The sequence below is a fragment of the Acanthaster planci genome, linkage group LG15 (assembly GCF_054643075.1).
Source record: "Acanthaster planci isolate LZ-2023a linkage group LG15, COTS_SCS, whole genome shotgun sequence".
Classification (NCBI taxonomy): domain Eukaryota; kingdom Metazoa; phylum Echinodermata; class Asteroidea; order Valvatida; family Acanthasteridae; genus Acanthaster; species Acanthaster planci.
This window is the reverse complement of record NC_141791.1, coordinates 11172662-11185539: the sequence shown is the minus strand read 5'-3', so window position 1 is coordinate 11185539 and position 12878 is coordinate 11172662. Positions and strand designations below refer to the sequence as shown.

The following is a 12878-nucleotide window of genomic DNA, read 5'->3' as shown; positions in this document are numbered from 1 at the left end:
AGAAAAAATAAAATTGCTTTAATTGCTGTCAATAGGCCTACGTACAAACAGTTCCCCCAAAAAATCATTTTTAAACTTTTGAATTACAAGCATAAGATCCCAATAGCTGCAGTCAATTAATCCCTAACAAAAAATAAGTCAGAAAGTCGATAATTAAGAAATAGTTGCACATGCAGTTGCCCCCCCTCGAAGTAAAAGAAAAAAATTCGGAAGTGGTTCTACATATTGATAATACATGTCATTTCTCTCGAAAGGCACAAAGAGCGCTTCATGCTAACTATAAATTTATGACATGTGGATGACAATCACAAAAGGCAATCCGTGTCCATCCTGTTCCATGCACGGTGACACAGGCGAAGCTTTCGCCTGCAGACGGACATCGTGAGCTGCCACTCGGCGCACACGCCTTATCAGTGCCGGCCATTCGAAAAATTGGGGTGGCTTAGCAGCCAAATGTACCAACTCTGACGATTTAACACTATCTGGGTAGGTGCTTCTGCTTTAAATTTTCCAGAAATGATACCCACTTGTAAACATGATGGAAAGCCTTTTAAAATGCCATTTAAAAAATGTCCCCCATCGAAGACTTCACGTTTTTTGGCAGAACTTATGACTGCATGCATCAAACGCAACTCAAATGCTTTGCTTTTCGAGCAACAAGAATAAATATGGTCTCTGGGGACAAAAATTCATTTAACTGAATACTGTCACTAAAGAGTCAAGGTACCATACCGAGATTTTGTGCACGAAAAATATCCATGTCAACGCTATATGCAAAGTGTGCGTCATAAGTATTGTGTACATTATCAAGATAATTTTTTTAAAGAAAAGTAATAGCTCTGAAAACCTAGTCAAAACGGTAGGCCTAGAACCAACCTTGACTTATTGAGTCTAGAAGGTGCCGAGACCCAGGCCAAGACCAAGTCAGTACAGAGTGAGGCCGAGGCTTTCAACAATCGACATACAAGCTAAGCGCTTGCCTCCAGACCTCCCACACTGTTCATAATTGTTGGTAGTTTTTGAGGCTGTATCAAGTTTGCAAGATTTGAAATGTTTATTATAGTAGGTGCACCTTCTTTTCACCGCGAGAAATATATCTTAACCTAACGGCAAACCATACGTACTGCATTGCCTTTCCAAAACGACGATGTCGTCAATAGCAATATCATTTCCATAGCTCGCTCTACATTCTCCAATGAAAGTAATCTATGGAAATAACACAAACAAAGATTCTTCAAAGAAAGACTTAATATCTGTCTGAAGATAAAGGGGAAAATGTGTCTTACATTTTTTTCTAAATTTAATTCATCGTCACAGTTTATCACTGAGCCTCGAGATACAAACTTATGAATTATCACCATATAGCACAAAAAAATTTTTAGATGACCCCGAATTCAATATACTAAATGAGTTTTAAAGCAGAAATCTACTCATCTGCTGCACCATTCCTTGCCTGAAATTCACTTCCTGGGTAGATATTAATCGATGCTTCCTGCCAGTAGTCACCAGAATCACCTTTCTTGGACCAACGAGAAGGGCCAAGACCCCCTTTGTCGTCACCTGTGTACACTGTCAATGTCCCCATGTGTGTCCCGTGCATGTGATACCAAAATCTAACACAGGCGCCAGTAGGAGGTGCAGTTGCCTTGACGGAATCTAGTCGAGCTTGATCACCTGAATCTTGTGCCGCTGCCTTGGTGTATATGTAAAAACCGTTCGCTATTAATCAAACCAAGAAAAGGATAACAAAAAATCGTCATGAGGCACAGATGATCTTATCAAGATAGTTTGTCAATCAAAGAACGTCTGTTTTCCTAATTTCTGAAATAATAAAAACTAGAGGTAGTAGTTGTTACAGCAACAACCAGAGCTGTTTTTTGGACTTGAAGTTGTTTAATGGGAAAAATAAAATATAAAGAAGTTAATTTAGAAAAATCACAAGATGATGATGTCATCATGACGTCGTCAATTTTAAATGATCCTGGCATCAGGGCCCTTGTTGGCTTTAACTTTGACAACGATCAGAGATGTCAAAGGTACCTTTATGGTGGTTTAAAAACATGTACAAAGTCAATGGGTTAAAACACATGCAAATAAATTGCTCCTTTTAGTGCATGTCGCGTGATTTGCTGTCAAACTGAAAAACAAATATGAAATATTAGTTGATATTTTAACTATTGGGTATATTTTTAATCGAACAAAAGGCAGAATTAATTTCTCTTTCCTTCTCATTTCATTTTGAAACCTTCCTTCGTTCATTTTGAACCGAAGTTAAGGACTACTCACTCATTAGTGTTTAGTAGGAAACATGTACAAAACCTAATATGGAGAAAAACTGCAGCTTTAGCCTCATTTTACGTGACCCCCGATGATCTTATTTGACGATTCTTTCCTGCGACCCTCTATCCATTGTGGACTACTTATATGGAGTCAGTAAGATTAACCAGAGTCCCAACGATTTGCTGTTGACAAACGTGTACCAAAACTATGGGGGGACTAAATATTCAAAAACCAATTTAATAAATAGCTGATCACGTCATCATAAAGTCATAAATTAAACAGAATTCTTTCATCGAGGTCTTAGTTGGCTGTAGTTTAAATGACGATCAAACATCGGGAATTTACCAAAGCGGTGACTTGAAAATGTGTACAAAATCAATGGGATGAAATAATTTTTTAAAAATCAATAACAAATCAGATGACGACGTCATCATGACGTCATCCCTTTGAAATAATTATTGTATCAAGATCTTTGCTGTCGATCAAACATGGCGAAGTTACCATACTAGTGGCTTCAAAACCGTACAAAGCCCATGGCCTAAAAACACATGCAGAAAAGCTGCTCCTTCAAGTTGATGTAACGTTATTTGCGTTTAAACTGAAAGATTTTCATATTATTTAATATTATTTTATATTTTAACTCTTGGGGATATTTTTAATCGAATGAAAGGGAAAGTTTAGTATGATTTTTCTTTCGTTCTGGTAATAATTCTCGGTCGAAATTAATAGCGTGTAGTAAAAAGTGTACAAACCCTAAGGCAAAAAATTAAATATTCAGTATTCAACAATGAATCGCGCAATAACGTCATCATCACAATTTATTCTTAAATTAAGGTGATGATAGTGAAACTCGATAACGATTTTGGATTTCAGACCGTGAGACCAGACGACGAGAGGATCGGGGAAACGGGCAGAGAGAAAGACGAGTAGATGACGTTTTTGAGGCTGACAATGAGAAAAATCGCCAGTTTTAAAGTCAAGATTAAGGTCGGGAGGCAGACGGCCCAACAGCATTAAGGATGCTATTTTGGCAATTTCTACTACTTGAAGTAACAAATAAGAGTATTAAATGAAGAAAGATGACTCATGACCCTCCCCATCTCCGTAAGTGTACACTTCTTTTACTTACAATTTCCTGTGGTATGGTCTGCATTGGGTCCAGTGCCGCCGCTGTAGGTTGGGCCGCTGTTTAGGAGCCAGTCAAAGTCATCGTTGGGGTTGTTTTTGTACCAACAAAAGGTGTTGGAATCAAAGTCACAGCTCAGATCTGAGAACTTGATACCCGAGTCTGAGGGCAAATGAATAGCAAAGCTTTCTTAGGGCTGATTTCAAAGGCTAAACCTAGCTTAGAAACGGTTCAGGTGTTTTTACATACCCCTGAGTTTGACTTCAGTTTTAAACTGCAAGACCATTTGATATTGGTTCTCAAAAATAATCCAAATGGTATTAGATTACAGATGAAAAACTGTGAGTTCATCATTGATGTTGAAAAATCAAAGCGGCCTCTTTGATACAATCGATGGCATATAATAGGCATTTCCTCATCTTTATGCAAATTATATGCATCTGAACTGAAAACAAGGCATTTGAATCAAGATATAGGACGGAGAGAACCCGCCCCCCTTGGTGTTGGTCATTGTTTGATTGGAATCTCAGGAATTCTTTACAGACTTCTAGGGGGGATGTGTGAGGTAACAATAGTCTAGAGTGTGTATAGGGATTGGACAGGTAAGGGGGGTACCCCACCGTCCCATATCTTGCCTGGTATAAAACAAGGCTATCGTCTGGGACCGTGGTTCCCAAATACAGAGAAGCAATAGGGAACGATAATCCAAAAGCAGTGGGGAACATTGAGGAAGGTACGACGTTTTGTGGGCTCTCCGTCGTCCCCGTAGGCCTACTGTGCATGTTTACTTGGGTAGGAACCAGTTAATCGTGCACGCTTCTTCTCGTGTTTTGTACGTGTGCTTCCACTACACAACTTGCGTGATATGCCGTCACTTGCTGTACGTTAGCGTTTTCTATCTGTACCTGAGGACGAAGTTGGAAAAGAATGCATATGCAGAGCAGAATACTGGTGCGACACGCGAAGTTCTCACGTATTATTCCCTTTTTTTAATGAAAAGTGCATTTTGATTTACAAAAGTTACTTTGAGCCACCCACTCACTATTTCGAAAAACCCGAACATTTTGAATGGCCACTAAGCCGAGTTAATAATACATAGTCTGCCTCATGTTAAAGCTGGGACATCCTGCTAATTTTAAAACGCTTTTTCTGACAGTTTGCTCTTTAAAAGAGTACATTACTTTCTGTATGTGAACGAAATCAAGTCATTCAGTTGACCACAACAAACATTCTTGTCAATCCTTTGCTATGGTCAATTTTATATTACTGTCAACTGAGTTACCGGCTGATATAAATCGTGACAGATTAGACTCGGAGTTGCAATGACTCGCAATTTCTTTTTGGAAACTCGACTCAACTTGAGTCCTGCTGGGTAAACTACTCGACTCGAGTCACTACGATTAAATGACTCGACGTTACCCTAGTCCCTCATAAAAGCAAACCTCTATGCGAAAAGAATGTCTACGACTAACCTTACTGGTTTATAATGTTCATGTCATGTGTTATCATCAAGAGTAGGATGTGGCGTATCCACTTTGGAGGTAATTTAAAATTTGCCGAAAAGGGACTCTAGTTTCTATTTATGGCATTGTTTTCAAATATCAGTGATTCGAATCGACTCAAGCAAAATATTTGACTACAGGTTTTTTTGCTGAATTATTCGACTCGACTCGAGTCTCAAATGTTAGGGACTTGTTATACATCTCTGATTTGACCAAATGTAAATTACTTTCTCGTCCGAGCTTTTGGAGATCAGGCACTCATTCCCTAAGATGCATGGCAGATTTTTCTAAGAAAACGTCTCTTGATTATACCATTCTGTCTCAAGAGGTAATTGCCATATTTAATGACTTTCGATAGAACGTATCAGCCCTGAGCTGGAGTACAACCTCACCGGCGACAGAAAGACAGATGGTACTGGGTTTTCAAACCGGGTTCTAGCGCGCTGTCAGTGTGCACGTAAGGACCACACATTTTAGACTAAAATCGTTGCGCATACTCGGCGTGCTCCGAGTCCAGCGCGCATAAACTTGCGCACATGTTCTTTGAATAACAAAGGACCGTCAATTGCATTTCAAAACACGTCATCTTTAATTCCTGTTTTGAGCGGATAAACAGCTACATATTTCATTAGAAACAATTATCAAACAAAGGAGGCTCGTTGCCAGTCGACAACAAATAATTCGGGGGAGGGAAGCCAGCGGGGAGTGGAGACTACTTTCTTAACTTGGTCTTAATGACAGATTACAGTAATTAAAATCTCTTTTTTGGTTTTGAAACGGCCAAATGGACCATGTCATGGCAAAGCAGTCATCAAGTCGTCATAAATAAGACAAAAATTCCTAATGTAAACCTGCTTCATGATTGCTTACCTTTAACGACGCCTCTTGCGCTACACCCCACTGTTAGAAGCAGAAAAATGCAGAAAACCACGATCAGTCAAAATCGGCATGTGTATATTTTCAACAAACTATCTAATCGTGCACTAACGAATTGAGGTGCATTGTCACTTCAATTAACCCTTGAAGTAAAATAATCAAAATATAAACCGTTTGAGTAGGAGTGTTTGAAAAAAGCCTCAAACTGTCAGACAAACGTCCAGCTATTGACACGATGAATTTACCAAGTAGTAGGATGGTGATAGCAAGTGCTACGATGCCAGTTCTATTCATGATGGCTTCTCTGTGCAAGATGCCGTGACGATTCCGAAGCAGTTCGAGCTCTCCTCTTATATAGAACTCTTATTAATTGTCACCAGACGGCGTTCTTGAAGTTAGCCAAATGTTCCAATCCGATTGGTACGGTCTGACTTCACTTCAATTCAAACCACGCCCACTGCGCATGGAACCACGGAAGCGGAAGGTAAGGCGCGGCTCGAGTGCTCATATAATGAAGTTTGCAATCAGCGGGGCATGCGTGTGCGTATTACGAAGTCAGGAACCGGGTATTCACGAGTGCTCTAGATGTTTAAATCGAATTCAAAATTATGTAAAACATTAACGCGGCAAATAAGACAAGCTGTATTAATTATTGTTTATTTCCCCATGCGACAAGACAGCTGGTAAAGTAATTAGGCATCGGCAAGATAGCTTAATTTTGTTTACGTATGGTCAGAGCAGATCGATAACTATCAATAGCTAACAACATCTAACTCATAACTACAAAATATTTCAGCCGTACGCGATCTGCGAAACCCGAAGCCATCGTCAACAATAACTTCGCCTCCGATCCGGTGGTTACGATAGCAACACCACGACAAGTTAAGCAAGAGTCCCGGCATAACTGGAGGCGTGAATCATCTAATAATTATATTTCCACCATTCAGATATTGTGCACCCAGAAGTTAGTTTATTTTCAGTAGTGTCTACAAAATCAGGAATTTTAGCATACTGCAATGATAGGCCTAAGTCATATGACGGCGTTCTGAATGAAATTCCGCCAAACGGCAGAATGACCGCAGCCAAAATAGCCTTAAGGCAAGTAACTGCGAAAATTAAGGAATAAGAAGCAACCAAAACTTTTGCAGTGGGATTCTCAAGGCATTGGCGTTTCGACGAAGTAAGATAAGAAATGGGCTGTTAAAAGCCGCCATCAAAGCCTGTTAGAAGTCCTGAAGTAAACTACGGGAACCTTCGAAGGACAGATGTACTCCATCGTGCCGAAACAGATTGGAATTTTCCCAAACGATTTGGGGATGGGGAATAACACCACCGGCCGCAAACCTCAATAAAGCGCCGGTCCAACGATTGATGGCCCGCCTGGCTTGGTCAACCTTGTTTGGGCGGTTGGCAGTTGACCAAACAATGGCTACAAAGAATGTCTGCATGCACTGTTTGACATGCACAAGGGTTTATCCACTACGAACACAGGGCGAGGGTTCCACTCGTTTTCTCTGTTTTCTCAGAATGACGTAATCTGCATTCAGAATTTGCATCTTGGGATGAACAGAGAAAACCTTTTAAACTTGTTATAGTTGAGCTCTGAAGACAAACGATACTGCATTCAATTTGGATGCTTCCACGTTTATTTGAACAGATAAAATCAGAGAAAACGTGTTTTCTTTTGAGTTGCTCTTTAATTGTTTGTGACCTTACTGAGCAAGGGCTGGGGTTATTAGCGAATGTAACGCCAATGCGCACCCGAATGCTAACGATCCATCCTCTGGATCTCCTGCTCGGGAATGTCATCCATCGCCGCTGATGTGGCTGCACCAATGCAAAAAGAATGGGACGTGAAACGGGAATCGAGTATGCCAACAAATGTAAGAGACCGCCTCAAAACCGTTGTAAATTGAGAGCAAGTCATTAGCGTACTATCAAAATGTGTTAGAACACCGGGTGGGGTGCTGGGAGCTGTCACGCAAATATTGTGTGGCGGCATTAACAGGGCACATTGAAATATCACCTCCTGAAATACTGGGAATACAAATTACACAACCATTGCCACATTGATCGGTCTTAGAACAACGGACGTGGATCTCCACTACATCACCAGAAGGGAGATGGCGAAGAGAAACGTCGGAACGTCTTAAAGGTGCATCCGCACTACGCGTCGGTGCAGTTAATTCACCAACCTGCATGAAACCCAAATATAATATTATAATCGTCAACCCGCATGAAACAAAAGAAATAATATTATAATTGTGCTAGTCTAGAATGTCTCTGACGCACGGCACCCCAGTAGATTTTTTTACAGGGACACGTGATAAAAACTCAAAGTGAAACCAGAGGTATGTTTGTCCTCTGGACGAACACAGCTGTGATAATGTGATAAGAGCTGTATACTGGTAATTTTGTTTATATCATCACTTTACTGGTAGTTCAAAGGATATTGAGCTTTAATTAAGAAGTGCACCTTGAATGTCACGTAACGACAAGGTGATGACGATATCAATACACGAGGTCCATCTTCGTGTATAATACCTCCCTTTGCAGTTATCTGCAAAATTTCTATCCAATGGGACATGTACTTGGAGATATCAAGGATACGCCTTGATTGTTGAGAATATATCTTGTTTGGATTGGCAATATCAGTCTTTCTATACAAGGCCGATTGTGCATGTAACAAAATTTTCTGTGGACTCTAGCACTGCATCAAGGTGCATTGTGCTACCAGGACGCCCAATAGAGGGATTTCACATTAGCGCTGTCTGCGCATATCAGCATCGAAACCGAGGCTCTCTGTGTTGAACTCCGTCGCGCACGCCCACGGAGTCGACATAGTATATGCAGTATTCGGTTCTTAAGTGTTATGCCACTTCAGTTTGAACCACGCCTACTGCACATGCAGATATACGACCATCCCAGGTACGTTAGTTCGCGGTAAATCGCCGTTATATTTTTGTTTGATTTGACGTGTGGGGTCATCCTGAAAGACTCTTCCACAGAAATGTGCAGCCTGAAAAATCTGAATTTAACATAATTTTTGTATTTTGTTTCTTGACTCCTTACTTTCAATCATCTTATTGTATTTAGAATTTAAGCTGACACATACAGCCTCGTTTTCAAACGCGGAAGTGCGCAGATCGACGCTAAAAGCGTCGTATTGGGATCCCTCTATATCTGCCTGTAACATAGACGGCGTGCAGTACGTAGGTCATTGTACTCGGAACTTGGCAAAATGCCGACCACGTGCTGCCGAGAGCAGATTGCATTGTAGGGAACGCCAAAAGGGACAAATGTTTAAGATATATCTGTGTCTTTTCCGCGATAAGTATAATGTTTTGTGTTGCATATTGTATTGTACATGTCTTATTGGGTTGAAACCTTGCAGGTAGTTAGGAAGGGAAGGTTAACAAATTATCGAGCGCCCTCTAGCGACAGGTTAAAAATACCAAAAAATGAATTTTGAATAGATGTCTGTGGCAAAGTTTGTCCAAATTGCCTGAAAATTTATGTGGATGACCATCTTTACCCAGTCAAGACGTGTGTGAAGTTTGGAAAAGTTACAATACAAACTTCTTTTGTTATTCATAATTCGGTAAAAAAATCAACCGTAAGAGATAAAAGCGTGAATTTTACATGAGATGACAGCTAATACTTTGGAGTCAGCTGCATGAAGTTCATAATCGATATACTATACTTTTTCACACACCTGAAACGCCGTCGACAAAACCCTTACAATATAAATTGCTAATTCGAAAATCCCATTCGCATACTGTGCATTGGCTACTGCGTGCGTGGACGCCTAATATCTGCCTGTAACATAGACAGCGCACAGTGAGTAGGGCATATTCTCGGGACTTGGCAAAATTGCCGACCACGTGGTGGGAAGAGCGGATCGCATTGTATAGAACGCCAAAAGGGACAGTGTTTAAAATGTCTAATCTGTGCCTTTTCTGCAATAACTATAATGTTTTGTATTGTATATTGTATTGTACATGTCTTATTGGATTGAAACCTTGCAGGTAGTTATGAAGGGAAGGTTTACAAACGAAAATTGACCTCACGTGATGACAATACCATCAGCAGACGAGTCACGTTACATTAAATTGTGCCTCATTTAAAGTACTATATCTCCTGAAGTGTAAATTTAATTGGGTTCAAATCTTGCAGATATCTTGAAAAGGGAGTGCTTTAGAGGAATTTTGACCTGATATGATGATGACGTCATCTGAAGACAACTCACGTGACATCAAGGGTGCGCTCTTGAAGGCCCTGTATCTCCTGAAATACATGTCCGATCGGGTTCAAATCTTGCTAATATCTTGAAATAGGAGTGCTTTAAGGGTATATTGACCTTATGTGATGATGACGTCACCAAGAGACAAGTCATGTGACATTAATACTCTGTTCCCATTGGTAGAATGTCCATCACGTGGCTGGTCTTAAATGGTTGATGAAACACGAGTCAGCAACAAAAGTACGTGACATACTTTTGTGTATTTCCGCGCTACCATGCCTCCGCTACTTTAGGTAAGTCACAATTTCGACATGTATTTATTTTAATCAAACTACATTGCCCCCTCCCCCAGTGGGTTTATTTGGGGGTTGGTAATTTGGGGTAAGTTAGGTTTAAATAAATGAACTGTAATTTAAAAACCATTAAAATAGAAGAAACAAACGGAAACTTCTTGCCCAAACATAAACACTTGATGTAAAATATCGTCTGCTTCCCTATCTCTATTTTGCTAGGACGTTACAATTCCCAAAAATATGTATATATTTTAATCAAAGAAGCTAAAATATTCCACTGAAGTCAATGACGATGACCCTCACTTCGGTCTGGGTCATTATTAGCTTGCAATTAAACATGCTTTTTAAAGACCAGCCAAAGACATCCCTTCACTTTAGTCTGGTGCTTGAAATAACAGAGGTTTTATAAGCACACCGTTAGAAAAGCGACAACGTTTAGCTCTAAACGCGGTGTGCCGATGTAGACAGTAAATCTTTCCCCTGGTAAAAATTTTCGGGGAATAGATTTACCTAGGTAAAAATGTCCCTCTCCTGACCTGGTAAATGTGCCCCCCTCCAGGTAGTTTTGCGCCCCCCCCCCCGTTTTGCCACACAGAAGTTATTTTTGTGTAAGGTTGATGAATTAAGTCCACAAGAAGTACCAGTAGGTTTTTCAACCCTTCATCAAGTTGTAAAATGGCGGGAATGAGACTTAAAATCAACTGAGCTGTATTTCTGCAAAAAATCGGATAAGGGAGCAGTCCGTATTCTGCAGACTTGTCGCACGCGTAGTAATTCTCAGTCTCGAAGCGCGGCATGGTGTTGCTCTGACTTGCAGAGGAAGGAAAACAACCGCGCAAATCTCGACACTGGCATCATGCCAGCTCGCCGCGCCGCAGCCCGCCAACAATGTTGAAAGTATTTCAAGTTACAGTAATAGTGTCCATGTTCGCTTCAAGCTACTGCCGCTATCCCTCAAGCCCAATAAATTCAGACAAATACAACTTCTGTGCGTGCGACTCGGTCACCATGGATGCTGCTTTCAGGATAGCCTTCCTCCTCCAATAGCCGTGCTTTAACGTAGCGACGCATTCCAGAAAAACATGTCTGTCTATACGTTGCGCAAAAACAGTGGAATCAGGGTCTGGGTGATAAACTTTGTGACGGGGACACATTTCTCGGGGGGGGGGAATTTATCTTTGGGCGGGGGGGGGGATTACCTGGAGGGGGCCAAGTTCACCTACATAAACTGTCCCCCAGACACTTTAACCAGAGCGAGAACCAGCAACAATGTTCGGGGGACACATTACCAGGGGACAGTCTAATCGTTTACACCGGCTGGTGTTTCGTTGATGGTATGCAGTTACCTTTAGATGGGCTCTAGAGGGCGGGCGTCGAAAGGGATTTAAGATCGCAGCGCCCAGCTTGATTTTGATTGATTTAGCGATAACGACGGAGATACTGAGTTCATACAGCTTCTCTTAGCAAAGCCACTGTTATCAAGAAGAGTAACCTATACAGCCCTGCCTGGCCAAGGGTGGACTAGCGTTACAATGGTATGTACGTGTCGATGCTATTTGTGTGGTTTTGGGGAGATTTGCGTAGGCCTATCTATGCTGCTATTCAGACCCTTATCAACTCTTTCGTTTATTATTAACCAAACTGCTGACTTTCTGTACACTTCCCATTGTCATCGTTTCTTTTGAGAACCCTAAAACTATTTGGTTTTGATGAAAATGAGTCTCAAAATTAGTTCAGAAGCAGATACATCAGTCGTGTTTTGTGTTTCAACGGTGATTTGTAAGTATCCAAGCGCCCTCTTGCGCTCTCCGTTTGTCAATACTTGGCAAGCGCGGGCGTTACTAAAGTTCGACCACCCGGCAATCGCAGCGTAGCAACATGCACGCAGAGTTTCTGGCGAACAGTTGTAGTCGGAACTGTTTCGTGAAACCGATGACCACTAACATTGTGTCGTTGCTTGCATCTTTTGTTGCGCTCAGGGCCGATCACATCTGCATGGTGCAATAGTTTCCTCTGAAGCTATGAAAATTCTACTGGATACCAGGGATGCGACCGTGCCCCTTCCCCTGTTTGAAATGATGGAAGCGATAGTCTACCCATCCATTGTTCGCATGACAATGGCCAAATATGGCCATCGCTCGAACCTGCCCCATATTTTGACCCTCTGCTCAATATACCACTGGCATGCGATTCGAAGCGCTTTGTCGTTCCTCGCAGCTGCACAATGCATCAGGGGTAACTTGAAACGCATTCCTGAAATGTACAGCCCTATTTCATGGAAAGTAAGAAAGAATGGCTAAGTCAATCGACTACTTGTCACCAATGCAGCTATGCAGACTATGTTTTATTCAGCACTTGTGTTGGCGGTGCAGACTAGTCCATTACAAGTCCCTTCACAAGTTCTGTCATAGGCCTAAGTCCGTTCTCAAGACCAGTCCTGACGGGGTTAGCAATGACAAACTTAATCATTCATACTGAATTTCTCGAAATGTGGCTGGCAAAGTACACGTAAATGTGGCAGAATTCGAAATGGAAAGACTGGAAGAACACCAGGCAAA

At 41.3% G+C, this 12878-nt stretch overlaps 2 protein-coding genes across 5 annotated transcripts in view; one reads left to right on the top strand and one right to left on the bottom strand.

Annotated features, from left to right (window-relative positions):
• The window catches only part of LOC110990279 (MAM and LDL-receptor class A domain-containing protein 1-like), a 44331-nt gene extending 38168 nt beyond the window's left edge, over positions 1 to 6163 (bottom strand). For 2 of the 3 annotated variants that reach the window (XM_087146817.1, XM_087146821.1), the window contains exon 1: positions 6030 to 6131. In XM_087146817.1, the coding sequence (XP_087002943.1) occupies positions 6030 to 6078 (49 nt within the window). In that variant the 5' untranslated portion in view covers positions 6079 to 6131. Of the gene's footprint in view, positions 1 to 1124; positions 1207 to 1453; positions 1720 to 3409; positions 3569 to 5778; positions 5809 to 6029 lie in introns of all 3 variants that reach the window. The other variant, XM_087146820.1, reaches the window with a different exon arrangement.
• Positions 1 to 10355, top strand: part of LOC110990282 (uncharacterized) — a 93492-nt gene extending 83137 nt beyond the window's left edge. Inside the window, exons 6-7 of one of the 2 annotated variants that reach the window (XR_015427869.1) lie at positions 3154 to 3384; positions 10211 to 10355. The gene's annotated coding sequence lies outside the window, so the exon portion shown is untranslated. The remainder of the gene's footprint in view (positions 1 to 3153; positions 3385 to 10210) is intronic. The other variant, XR_015427870.1, reaches the window with a different exon arrangement.
• The last annotated feature ends 2523 nt before the right edge of the window (positions 10356 to 12878 follow it).